At 34.2% G+C, this 14,166-nt stretch overlaps 2 protein-coding genes across 2 annotated transcripts; both read right to left on the reverse strand.

Moving 5' to 3' along the window:
• Positions 1-2,749: 2,749 nt before the first annotated feature.
• LOC107777917 (large ribosomal subunit protein bL31c) lies at positions 2,750-3,474 on the reverse strand. The gene is made up of 2 exons (XM_016598088.2): positions 3,325-3,474; positions 2,750-3,230 (listed from the first exon to the last, which is right to left on the reverse strand). Exons 1-2 carry the CDS (start codon positions 3,391-3,393, stop codon positions 2,910-2,912), a joined length of 390 nt encoding a protein of 129 aa, XP_016453574.1. The 5' UTR covers positions 3,394-3,474; the 3' UTR covers positions 2,750-2,909.
• Positions 3,475-4,478: 1,004 nt separating this feature from the next.
• LOC107777916 (mannan endo-1,4-beta-mannosidase 7-like) lies at positions 4,479-8,549 on the reverse strand. The gene is made up of 5 exons (XM_016598087.2): positions 8,104-8,549; positions 7,505-7,699; positions 6,948-7,070; positions 5,908-6,110; positions 4,479-5,110 (listed from the first exon to the last, which is right to left on the reverse strand). Exons 1-5 carry the CDS (start codon positions 8,416-8,418, stop codon positions 4,687-4,689), a joined length of 1,260 nt encoding a protein of 419 aa, XP_016453573.1. The 5' UTR covers positions 8,419-8,549; the 3' UTR covers positions 4,479-4,686.
• Positions 8,550-14,166: the final 5,617 nt, after the last annotated feature.

Here is a 14,166-nt window from a genome sequence, read left to right on the forward strand (position 1 = left end):
GGGTGGATTCTTTCATATCAAAAGCTTAATATCCTCCAAAAAAATTGACTAAAACCAATGTCGGCCCTGATTGTTTATTACTTTCCACATATAGTAGAAGACATAACTTATAATGTGAACCCCACCCCCACCCCCAAAAAATGAGGGGGGGGGGAGGGGGAGCTTAACTTTCAGAAATCATTTGGTTCGCAAATAAGTTTTACCGGGATGATAATATGAGAATCATAATACGAGAATTAAATAATGATGAAATTATTTTGTAGATATACTTATCGGTAGATGTTCGATTCATTAAACCAAAAACAAAACATGCGGGGAATAGCATATATTTCTACAGATTCATAGTGCACCATGTGCAGAATGTTCCTACCAAAAGGATTACTGCTAAACATATTGCATCAGTTTCAGGGCAAAAGAAAGGTGGCAACTATAATTATCTGCCTATTGGTAAATCCGGAAACACAAAACAGACAATGATGTGGAAGCTACTTTAGCAAATGCTAAAATTTCTGTTTGGTTAATATTCCAGTGAAAAACATCATAGTTAACTCAGAAAGTAAGGAATATGGTTCACAGTGTGCCATGAGAAAAGATTTGAGCATAGGGAAGAAATCAAAATGCATTCATGAGATCGTTTTGACTCATAATCAAGTGGTTTTAAGCGTATAAAAAAGAAAAAGAATCAAAGATATAGGTGGTTTGGGTATTAATGTCTTACTGTCGAGTAAAAACCATATCCAGGTTGCCATGTCTAATTCAGTCGTGTGACAGTGAAAAGAAAAAGGGCAGTCCGGTGCACTAAGCCCCCGCTATACACAGGTCCGGGGAAGGGCTGGACACAAGGGTCTATTGTACCCAGCCTTACCCTGAATTTCTACTAGAGGCTGTTTCCACGGCTTGAACATGTGACCTCCTGATCACATGGCAACAACTTTACCAATTACGCCAAGGATCCCCTTCTGACAGTGAAAAGAAGAACTCTAATAAAGGGCATAAGCTAAAACCAGAACTAGAAAACAACTATAGATGATGTAGAATCAAAAGGTATCGAGACAGAAGCTAGAATAGTGAAAAGAAATGAGGCATGCCAAAGATTAATATCGAAGCTATGACCTTTTGGTCATTGGTATAGGAATTAGGAGATGCTGATTTAAAGCTTAGCATTTCCAGTTTCAGTAACTAGACCCTAATATTGAATCCAGATGTTGGTATGAATTCTTATCAACCAAATGTTAAATCCCTTTTGAACAGGCTTTATGAGTCTTTGAAATAAGTCTTAAAGAAACCAAACAATCAGTATAGTATGAATAGTTATATACTATTACCATGCTAATCAATCTAGATAAATCTTCTAATGGTTCTTTCCGAAACGAGGATATGAGGATGCCAAGATACTTTAATCTAAGCTTAAGTATGAAGTGAAAAACTGGTTCAACCATCTATAATCAGCCCAAAAATCATAAGTCTACAATATAATCATTCCAAACTCCTCGAAAGATAATAGTTCACCTAGGAGTGTATTCACAAAGACATACTGATACCGATAGCACCAGAGGAGTCAAATAGATGTGAGGGCTTCATATAATGTTCTACGAGATGCAAATGACAAAATAAATGCAACTGAGAACCTATAGCAGGGGAAAGGAACAAAGACATGAACTTATAAGATTCTTATTTCAAATTTTCTTTTAGAGTATACCAACAAGAAAGCAGTGTTTAATAGGGGCAATCTATAGCAGGGGAAATGAAGATAGACATAAACCTATCAGTCGAAAACACAGTTTAACATGCAATCCTCCAAATAGTACTTTCTATAGTAAACTTCTAAAACAGAAGTGCACCAGCATAACAGCTTAGAATTTAGAGCACCTGGCTAATCCAACCAAACAGAAGAACATACGCCAACAACTTTCGGCACTTATAACACCCTTAGGTTCATCTTTAGCTTATCAAGCAATGGCTGAAAGGATCGGCCTTTCCCATCAGAGAAATCACGTTACAGCAAGATTTCCAAAACAAGTTTTGTTCAGTTTATTTGTGGGGGGGGGGGGGGGGAAGGGATTAAACCATAGAAGGCAGCTCATTTGATAAAATTGTCAGTGAAAAGTATGATCAATGAACTACGTGTAAATCCAAACTGATAAGCCACATAAATTCTCGGTATTCATTCTGTTCTATTTATGCTCATTTCATTCCAATAGTTGGGAGTAATGATACCAATTAAGAAAATACAGATATTCTTTGCATTTAAATGAAATACTGTAACAATTTGAATCATAGTTACCACTAAAACACAAAAATAACAATATGTAGAACAAAGATTCAATCTTTATACTTTCTTTTTCAATCATAGAATTAGTTTAGAAGTTAAACTATCAAAATACAAAATTATTTTTTGTGTTCATTCTGCTCTATTTAGGCACATTTCACTCCAATAATTGCAACAATGATGCCAACCAACAGATTACACTTTGCATTCAAATAAAATGCTGTGACAAACCTAACAAGATCAATCATACAACTACAGCAATTTGAGGGGAGCCTTGGCGTAACCAGTAAAGTTATTGCCATGTGACCAGGAGGTCACGGGTTCGAGCCGTGGAAACAGCCTCTTGCAAAAATGCATGATAAGGTTACGTACAATAGACCCATGTGGTCCGGCCCTTCCCCCGATCCCGCTCATAAAGGTAGCTTAGTGCACCGGTCTATCCTTTATACAACTACAACAATTACTACCAAAACCCAACAATAACAAGAAGAACAAAGAGTCAATTTTTATACTTCTTTTCATATCATAGATTGAGTTCAGACGTTAATCCATCAAAATACAAACAAATACACAGAAAACCCTCTACTTTTTTCAACAATTTCATACAAACAGAGGGAAAATTATATAAGCCGAATATTGTCTACTTCTTCTTAGTAGCTTTCTTCTTCTTAGGAGGAAGCACAATCTCTCCTTTGAGGGTAGGAATTTGCATAATCTGTGATAACCCACTAAACTTCTTCCTGAATTTCTCAACCTGGTCAGCATCCACAAGTAGCGCCGAACGACTACCTAAGTAAAAAGGATGATTACCTGACCAAACATCAACTGTGTACTCATTCTTAGTCCCACCTGTTGTCATCACCTGCTCTCCGTTACAATAAACCTTAGCATTGTCGTAGAACTGTGGGTGTATGTCCTTCTTCCTGCAGCTCCACCTCATCTCATTGCTCCCAATTCCTACCTGCAAAATTCAATTTTCAATTATCATAATTTCAATTGTAAACTAGTTTAATTTGATTATTAGTTGCTAATATAAAATTTTAATAGGAGAATACCTTTTTGAGGGAAAGTGGAGGAGGAGAGGCATTTTTTTGGAGGAAACTGTTGGAGAGAGTGAGCGCCATTGTTGGGTATTTTCCAGAAAATGAATGAGAGATGGAGAAAAGAGCAATGGATTAGAATGCTTATCTGAGATTACTGGGCTGGCTAATGTTACGGGCCAGATGTTTACTTACCTGGGCCGTCAATGGATCCACGTTTCTGTAAAACAGATCACTTACAGGACTAGCCTGCAAAAATTGCAGAAATATAAAAGAAAAATTAACCTAAATAGCCGTCCACCCAACCACTTAAATTAAAAATAGCTGGCACATATATATATATATATATATAATCGTGTATAATTTATGTATAGTGGCTAGAAAAAGTAAACAGTAAATACAGCTAGCTATTTGTACAAAAATCTGATCTTTAATTTTTGACCCCCATTTGTCCCATGGGCACAACTTTGAAGGTCAAAAGCTAAAAATATTACTCATGGAGCAAGGTCAACACTTATTTTTTTTCTTTTCCGCTTAAAAAATTGACGAGGTATGCTTGGTTGTGACTTGTGGGTCACATTTTCCCAAGAAATGAAAATAAAATAAAGTGTAAGCTTACGGCCTAATAAGGATTCAAGGTAGGGATTGTTGTCAGTGGCGGACCCAGGATTTTTATTAAGCGGGTTCAAAAAAAACATTATAGAGGTCATATGTGACTAGCTGATTTCGAACTCAGGACCATGTGGAAAATTTGAACCCTCTTTACCAACAAGTTAGGCATTTTACTTGTTTTAAGTGGATTCAAAATTATATTTATACCTTTACTTGTCTGAAAACAGCAAAAATATACCTATATATACAGTGTTATTTTTCGATGAAGCGGGTTCATATGAACCCACTTGACTCCATGTGGGTCCGCCCCTGATTGTTGTACAAATAGCCGATGAGATTTAATGTTTAGTTTTTGTAGATGGTATATCATAGATTATACATTAATTATATATAAATTATATATCTGCCGAATATTTTTAGTTTAAGAGAACGGGTGAGCGGTTATAATTCTTCTTTAAGTTAACTATATTGATTGTGTAAAAAAGAATTTATACTATCAGTATATTTTAACCTATTATGTACAAACGGCAATATAAATAGTATTTTAAGCCATAACAAACTAACAAAGCACTACAATGCTGTCTCTGATAAATAAGATGTTAAACAGTTTGCTAAAAAAACATGTTGTAACTTTTTTTTTTTTCACGTATAACTTAAAGCTAAAATCTACTTCTTGGACTGATATTAACCACCTCTAAGATAATTAAGAGTCCACTCCAATCTTTCTCAAGTGTTAGCATTTTGATAATAGTGATTCTACTCTCTTTAATTTCCATGATTAATCTTGTCCCTTGCCCTCTTCCACTTCTCTACATTCACTAGCCTTGCATACATTTTTCTAATCTTGTTAAGTCTTTGGGACTGCTGCAGTATTATTTCAGAAACAGAGGGACTCTCACTGAAAATAATCTCATATCCATCTCTATATGAATCCATTCCTTCAGATAATAGTTGCCAGAATAAGCCGCCGGCCGCCGCGCCACCACCTTTAGCTGACCAATATATACTGGAATAAACTGTGTTGAAGACTATGTCTCTCTGTTCAGGTGTGAAACCAGCACCTTTGTATGTTTTACCAAACTCAGCAAATATAAGAGGTTTCTTGAGAATTGATTGAGCATCTTGAATGTGAACGTTGAGCCAATCGTTTAGGAAATTAAGTTGGGCTTCATCATCTTGCCCAGTCAACCTACATGAAAATACCATGTGAATTGTAAAATTTCATGACAGAAATGTATTTAAGTTTTAAGAAAAAAAAATGGTATTAGGTATGGTATTTGGTATTTTATGATAAAATGCCGAAATTCCGATACCGTACTGAAATATATATTATATTACACAAAACACATATTATCAATTATAACATAAATATAAAAAATCTAAAATTTTACTTTCCTTTATTTTCAAAGTTCATCAATTAACTCTAAACAAGTAACAAGACATTTTTAATGATCAAATATTCTTTTATGTACAATTTTCTCTATTTGGGTCAATATTTGCTAGTTTTGGACAAAATTTTTGTCAACAAACATTTTCAGTTTTGTATTTTTGAGTACTTTAATTAAGAATATTAGAGTGTATGGCTTTATGCACTAGTTAGTATTCAAACCGAATAAACCGAAGTTGGCGAACCGAATAAACCGAAACTCAAAGGAGAAAAACCGAACCATACCGAATTTAATTAGGTATGGTATTGGTGTAGGATTTTAAGAAACCGAATACCGAACCGAAATGTCTAAATACAGTACCATATCGACCGACGAACACCTCTGGATCAAACTTGACGTAATTGGTAAAGTTGTTGTCATATGACCGTTAGGTCACGAGTTTGAACTGTGAAAACAGTCTCTTGCAGAAATACAGAGTAAGGCTGCGCACAATTGACCGTAATGGTCCCGTCCTTCCTCATTTTTTACGAAAAATGACTTTCGTCGTACTAAACATGCTAAAAACGAAAGCTAAGAGAGAGGCTATTTGGATAAATACCATTGATCAGGGTATGAGTGAACAGTGGCAAAATCAATCTCTGGAATTTGATTATTGGCAATGAAATCTGTTCCAACTAGGAAGTTTGGATTATTTTGCTGCTTCTGAGCATCTGAATGTCCATAAAATCCTTCTAGTCCAGCTTCTACTAGGTGATTGTTGTCGATGGATTTAACATATGAAGCCATTTCTGTAATCCAAGTCTGTAAAACAAGTACAACTGATTAAATTACTTTCAGTCTTAATCATGGAAATTAGTACCAAATATTGCATCCTACATTACAACTAACAAAGTCACAACTAAATTGTAATATCCGCCCTGAGGTAGATCTCCACATAATATGCAATAGTAGGGGTGCACTCACTGACCATTCTCGGAACTAGGGATGTTTACATAAATAGCCGGCCAGATTCATTATTTGAATTTTTCTAGCCGGTATATACAGATTACACTAATTATATGCTGTTATACTCATATATGGATTAGATTACACTGATTTTTAGTTTAAGCAGTTGGTTGGAAGACTATTTATGTTAACTAATTCAATTATATATGTAGTTAAAAGTCTTTAAAATTTACCCCAAGTCAAGCACATTGTCACAAAAGATGGTACTACCATTATGTGAAAACTGATTCACTACCTAATTCAGATAGGGGCTAAATAGGTAAGGATTCAGTGCCTAATCCTACTAAGCTATCACAAGAAAAACAGGACTTTCCACTAAAGTTTACCAACTTCTAACTGCCACAATGAGAGGCTGAAAATAACACTTGATTTTGGCATGAAGTTATCTTTATAATCCACAATTTATAATTATGTGGATGGACAATATACACATAATAATAGCAGTAATAGTTGAATCTTTCAGTAAACTCAGAGCATTCACCATTTCTCTCCTTCACCTTACTAATAAAAGACTTATCTGTAAATTATCTCTAACATAGATATGTGAATTTCTTTTTTAAGGCAAAATGAAGAAACTGGGGATTTAAAATTGTTAATTTTCTAAGACAAAAAAGAAGAAAAAAGTGTTATTACCTGCATAGTAATTCCTGATGGATCTGAAGGACATCTGGGCTCATTCATAAGCTCCCAAGCCATTATTGTAGGATCATCTTTGTATGCAACTCCAGTTATGCTGTTTCTTCTTGTTAAAACTGCCTATTTTATCAACCAATATTATTGATGGAAAAACAAACCATATTTTTTTTACTTCTAACATAATGTTTAGCTTTAGTTAGTCAGAAAACAGACTGTTAATACATGTGGAAAGTACAACATTTAAGCAGCACCGGAATATGTGGGCAAAATTCATTTTGTGTCGCTATATATTATATTTTGTATTCCTTTTAGACAACCCAAAAGCATAGTTTCACTGACCACAGTCTCAAAATTAAATTCAAACTACTTATATGTACATGTCACAATTTACCGGAATAATAAAACAGGCAACTCGTTATAACAGGTAAAATTATATTAGTAATGAAAAAAAATTACGTTGTGAATGAGTTAAATTTAATTATATAAAGGCTCTTCTGTCATTTTTTTTCATAGAATAAAGGTAAAGAAAACAAGGCAAAATTTGCATATTGTACCTTAATATGGTTTTTGAAGTAGCCCTTGACAACATTGTTTGAAAAGAAATCATCCTCTGATTGAAAGGATTCACCCTGACTTTTTGCCCATTCCACATATTGTTTTCTTCCTCCAAAATCCTTATAGTTGTTAACCAAGCTCAAGATTAGCTTAATCCCATTTTTCCCAGCTTCAGATATGGCAAAATCCAAACCCTTCCAAAAAATTTTAAAAAATATCAGACCTCATTAACTCAGAGAGTAACACATAATTACAGCGAGTGAGCTTTTTTATCGTAAGGGTTCAACTGAACTCAATATTTCGATCATAAATTTATATGTGAAAAATAACGAAATTTCAATAAATATTAGATTCTGAACTCATAATTCCAAAAGTATGTAAATTTGCGTACTAAGAATTGAAACCATCAAAATTTAATTCCTGAATTCACACAACATTCTTAATGCCAAAAAAAATAAAAAATTCTCAGACAAACAACAACAGAAACAACTGCAATCCGGTACGCAGACTTTACCCCTAAAGCTTGGAGGAGTAGAGAGGTTGTTTCTACCGGCAAAATTCTCAGACAAAAATATTAGAAAAATAAAAGAAAAAATACCTGAAACATTTTTTCATTGTAGGATCCAGGATAGTACTGAAGAGGTGAATATCCACCATCACTAAAAGCCCAAGTTCTTCCAACAGTAAGGCCATGGTTTGCAGCTTCTTGAAGAGCAGAAGAAACTTTATCTCTTTGGGATGAATCAGAGGCAATATACATAAGCCAATAAGCATTGAATCCATTTGCATAAAATGGACTCTCATTTAACATGAAATGCACATCTTTTGTTGTTATAAATCCATCCCTTACCACAGCTGCTCTAACATGTAAAAACAAGTAGAGGAACAGGAAAAAAAGACCCCATATCTTCATCTTCCTAAATTAATGTCAGAAAATTTAAGATTATATCTCTCTTTTTCTCTCTCTCTAGTGACTCAAGGAAAGAACTTAAAATGATCAGTTTCAAACAGGGAAGGGAAAGTCCATAAAAGTTAACCTCAGGCTGCTCATATACTTGTCTATATGCCGGCATATCTACGTAACAACAACCCTATATAACAGTCATCCGCTATAAAAATTTAGTTTTTCTCGGAATTAATTTTTTATGTTTTGTTATAATATATGTCCTCTAGCACTTCACTATAACATTCAAAAAGTATCGGAACAAATGTGATTATGGAGATGTTACGGAGAGGTTTGATTGTATGCAGTTTCTTGACTATTTGATCCCATTTTTTATTTTCTTAATTTTCACTCTTCGCTAAAATTATCTTTATTCTATATTCTTTTCTTTACCATTAGTGAAAGTTAAAATATTATAATTGTAGTTTATTTTGTTTCACAAAGTAATTATGAGGATCTTAATAAAACCATAGAAATTGCGTAATGGGTATAACAGTTGGAAAAAAAAATGGCATGGAAAATTTTAAAGAAGAGCTTCTATCTGCACGTTACAATCATAAATGTTATGGACAATAATGATTTTGGACTACTTTTTTGGTAAAACGAAATGACTTCCTTTTTCTTCCGTGTTCTTTACAGAATAGTTTCTTCTTGTAAATGGTAAAACAGATTTTCACCGTACCAGAAACGGTAAGCTGTGCTATAAAACCTACGATGGAGCCATGTTCTCATTAATAATAATAATAATAATAATAGCTTTCAAAATATCTCATCGTATTCATTGAAATGAAGGCATAACGTACCATTTCATAATGCTTCTTGTTGTTGGCTCAATTCCATATCGTGATGATCAAGATTAATATCTTTCTCTTATTTTTTCTTGTTCTTTTCTTTCTTTTAAAACTTATTTTAATTTGGAATAAGCCGGCAAAATAGAGGGTAAGTGAAAGGGAAAAAAATAAAAAGATTTTTATAAATGGATTTGTAACCATTGGACTACGACGTCATGGCAAACCAAAGTTTTTATTTTAAATTCTGCTCGAGCATTAGTCTAGTTTATCAAACTCTTTGTTCTCTCTGAAATGGTAAAATTGTGGTTCAATTTTGGAATCAAAATGTTGCGTTCTTTTTAGTTATCTTGCTAAAGGTATTTTTGTAATTTAGGTAGAAGTTTGGTAGTGAAAAAAGAATTACTAGAAGTCATGATTCTTTCATTTATTACCCAAATAATCAAAATATTTTGGGGTAAGTTAATCTAACACAACCAAGATACTAGAAAAGTATGGAAAAGTGGGTAGGTTAACAATTAATCATCCCATGCGCCAAAACCTTGGCCAAAAATCACGGCAAGAAAAACTAAAAATTAACTGGACAAATTATCGCACAAACCACGGATATACTAAGTCAATGTCCAAGAACAAGTTATCTTTTGCGTGTCTTCTGATTATCATGTTTTATTTCATTGTCTCATTTTTTTTCATAACAAGCAAGGAACCAACAAGGGTCGTAGTCGAGTGATAAGTACTCTTTCATCCTTAACCAGAGCTCTCGGGCTTGAGCTCTAAGTATGTAATCACTTCTGCTTTATACCCAAAGTTGCTAGTTGAACAACAATTTTTTTCCTTTTGCTACAGGCTACAGCCATTCAATACTGGCCATACTAATTCGGGCTCGCGCCACAAAAAGTCTATTACGAAGGTTTGGTATACTCCACAAAAAAGACTGCTCGAGCTCGAGATTTCTAATCAAATTACCACAATCCTTTAGTGGTAACTAAAAAGAAACTACTAATACGGACTAGAGAATAAGGACAATAATTTGAAGAATTCTCACGAGTGTCAAAGAAAGGTCACGGGGTGCTTATGAGTTCCGAGGAAGGTTGCCATATAATGACAATAAACTTGTGCAGGTTAATTCCAAACTTCAAATTAAGGTCGACATTGCTTTTTTTTACCAAACGTAGGTTGAACTTTGTCCACAAAACTTTTGTGATTTACGATGTTACAGAACATAATTGACAGCCTAAAAAGTAAAAGGAAAATAGCAGGATTATAACCAGTAACCAGCTCCATCTGGCACCTGAGAGAAGCAACACAACCTCTGAACAAATGATGTTCAGGACGGCAAGTGTGTTGAAATTGTTTTTTTTTTTTTTCTGTCCACTATTTCCAGTAGTATCCATTATCATCTTTATGCATGCACAAAAGGCCAGAGCCTAAACTTTTTTATGTGCATAGTACATGCACCAAGTGCAATAATTAGACAATTAAATTACCTACGTTTTGGTTTATATTTTTTAATGGCGCAATTATTTTCTGGCCACTTAAATTTGCACCGAATTTTAAAGCTGATATACGAACTTACATTTTTCCCATTTGAACACTCAAATTCACATATCCGATAACTAATAAACCTATTTGACCGTTGACTATGCACATGTGACAGTAACAGAGATGATGTGGACAAGGTATGTGCAAGTCACAAAAATTACGCGCGTGACTATAATAGTTTTGATTTAAAAAAATCTAAAACTAAAAAAAAATACAAATTAAAAAGAAAGAAAATAAACCAGGCTCACTTCTCCAATACCCCAGAAATTTCCTTCACCCCATGTGTTCTTTTTCCCCATTGTCGTCCGCCCCCACCTCCCCATTCTTTTCTTTCTCCCCCTCTCTAATCTACCCCCTCCTCCTCTTTTTGTTCCAAACCCAGGCAGACATAGTGAAAAACAAAGAAAAACAATAAATTTTCTCCAAAAAAATTATTTCAATCCTTTGTCTTACATTAACTCCCTCTCCCCTTTTTGTATCCAATCTCATACTAGAAGACAAATAGAGAAAACATAAATATTAGCGGAAAATTATTAAGTTTTGGGTAGAAAACTCCATTTACGGAAGCCGACTTTTCCCTCTTTCTGATTTCACCATTTATGTCCTTCTTTGACATAGCCTAGCCGGTTCACCATAGTATTGGACGGCCTCCATTGTTTCAAAACCATGGATTCCTATTGATTTTTTCTGAAATTTCAAAATTAAATTTATTTTTTTAGTCTAGCCAAGAGCATAGCGTGGTATTGTGAACACTACTAGAAATTCGATAAAAAGCGACCACAAAAAGCGATCAAAATTGGTCGCTTATAGGCCTAAAAGCGACCAAACATACCTGGTCGCAATATTGCTGGTCCATTTATTTTAAGGACGAAATTTAGTCGCTAATTAGTGTCACACCTCCTTTTTCACCCGCGCCACCTTAAAAAGGGCGCGGAAGGGAGTTTTTTCCACTTAAAGGACAATCGAAACGAGATTTATTTATTTATTCAGAGTCTCCACTTGGAAGATTTAGGGTGTCCCAAGTCACCAATTTAATCCCGAATCGAGGAAAATATTCGACTTTCCAAATGAAGTCTGCAAACCAGAAATTCTAAGTAAGCCATTATGTTGACCCGAGGGAAGGTGTTAGGCACCCCCGAATCCCGTGGTTCTAGCACGGTCGCTTAAACTGTTGTAATGGCTAAAATATCTGATTTTAATACATGTTCAAAAATTATAGTGCAATTTCAACTTTTAACCGCTTTATTGTTATTATTATTTTATAGAGAATTGCAACATCGTGAAAATATATCTCGAACCACGTCACATCAATGTACCCGTGGTTATCGACATATTTCGACTCTGTTGAGATTTTGATTTGGGTCACATAAATGTGCACCCGAGTTTTAAGAAAATTAAATTATTAAAGGCGCGCCTAAAGCGACTAGCGTATCACTTACTTTGGGTAGGGCCGTGAAAGTTTGCTAAACGGTCCATTCCAAAGTCTAAGCAATTTTTACAGTAAATATTTACTGAGGGCCCCACAATTTTTGTATTTTTATTCGGCGAGGCTCATCTCATTCCTTTTTTAAAAAAACGGTCCTAGAGTGACTGCATTTCTATTTAGGTTGTTCTCTAAAAATAAAAGAAAATAATCCTAGTTAATTACATGCTAAAAAAACGTAACATATTAATTGCTAGATTAAGACAAAACGTTATTGGAAGAGAAGATTACTAAAATTGAAATGATAAATAAAATACAACATCGACAAAGGACATATTCAAAAAAAAAACTAATTAACCTATAGCTAAATTAAACTCGCATGGTTAGACGAATTGATTCATTGGGACTAAATGCTTTTCAATTATTTGAAACTAAACCCACCTTAATTACTGATGCTTACAAAAGTTTGTTGAAGCTAACTCGTTAACTTGAATAACCTATTGGATTAAGGCTCTTATCCTTTCTACATTGAATCGCGCTTCAAATATGTCAAGCCTACGGATTCTATATAATTAATGGCCTTTTTATTTCTGCTTAAAACTGGCAGAACTAAACCTATTCAAACAATTACCCTTTCAAACCAAACAAATCCCCTTTTTAAACAAACGAGCTGCCTGAACTAAACCTTAATACCTAATTCACACAATTAGTCCAAATTTATGCCTTAACTAAGTTTATCAGCAGGTTCATGATTATCTTGTTATTTCAGACTGATGCCGGCTCCAATTAGGATTACCTAAACTTGTTTAATTCAAACAACTCAATACTTAATTCGAAATGAAATAGAATTCTAACTAACATACACTGGAAAACTATTAATAGTTTACAAATTACAGTTTATAATCAACAGAAAATAGTTCTAGCCAAATATAAATTCCACCGTCCATATTCTTAATTTGAATTACAAAGATAGATTATACAGCTGCCTATCTTTTGGCTATTAAATATGCAAATACAAATTAAATATTTGACTACTTGAGTATTTCTTTTTACTACAACAGCCGCATCACAATGATTCGAAAGTGTACCTGATAGTAGAAAACAGAAGAAGAGAGTGAAGATCAGTAGACCAGTAGCTAACAACAGCGACAATCAGCACCAAGCAGTACAACAACAACCAGTAAACCCAGCTGAAACGAAACTGAAAACCCAGCAGTACCAAAATGAAACACAGACAGATGCAAGGAAACAATAGTTTCTGATTTTCAAATACTCAAGAAAATCAACCTGACAACTCTTAGTGCAAAAGTTTAAACTCAACACTCTCACTCTTAATGTAAAAGTTCTGATTTTTTTTCGGAATTTGTTTCCTCTCCTTTTTTCCAGTTTTTCAGATTCCTTCTCTCTTTCAGTCTCCTCCTCTTTGTCCTGACCTTCCCTCTCTTTATACAAGTATTCTTTTTTTCCCTAGGTGCTGCCCGACCCCTCTCTTCTTTGAAAAATTAGAATTTTTCCACTATCTGCCACTAAGACTACCTTTTCCACTTAAACAACCCCCCATTACCTTTTGTTCCCCATTAATGTATTAGTTAATACCCCCATTAACAAAGCACTAACACTAAAATATAAACTCAACTGTTTCAATCCCAAATTGCCCCCTAAAAACCCTTAATATTACTGCCCTCCTAACACAAACACTACTGCATTACCACTTTTTAAATCTGAAATCTGTTTTCAACTTTAACAAAGATTTGAAAATTAAACCTGACTTTCAACTGTACCCAAACTTATTTCTGATTATTGAAGGACTAAGGTTAGAAATTAATTGAAACAAATGAACTTGGAATTAAATCAATCTAGACTTAACACAACATAGAACTTAACACAATCCTTAAAACTGAAACTGAAATATTTAATCAATATGCACATGAATGCAAACATCAGGATGCAAGTTCATTGTCATCC

Source organism: Nicotiana tabacum, chromosome 16 (assembly GCF_000715075.1).
Source record: "Nicotiana tabacum cultivar K326 chromosome 16, ASM71507v2, whole genome shotgun sequence".
Classification (NCBI taxonomy): Eukaryota; Viridiplantae; Streptophyta; class Magnoliopsida; order Solanales; family Solanaceae; genus Nicotiana; species Nicotiana tabacum.

Coding starts and splice junctions, on each gene's coding strand:
- LOC107777917 (XM_016598088.2), bottom strand. CDS start 3,393: ATGGCGCTCACTCTCTCCAACAGTTTCCTCCAAAAAAATGCCTCTCCT. Junction 3,231..3,324: donor CTCCACTTTCCCTCAAAAAG/GTATTCTCCTAT, acceptor TGAATTTTGCAG/GTAGGAATTGGGAGCAATGA.
- LOC107777916 (XM_016598087.2), bottom strand. CDS start 8,418: ATGAAGATATGGGGTCTTTTTTTCCTGTTCCTCTACTTGTTTTTACAT. Junction 7,700..8,103: donor ACAATGAAAAAATGTTTCAG/GTATTTTTTCTT, acceptor ATTTTTTGGAAG/GGTTTGGATTTTGCCATATC. Junction 6,111..6,947: donor CATCAGGAATTACTATGCAG/GTAATAACACTT, acceptor CTTGTTTTACAG/ACTTGGATTACAGAAATGGC.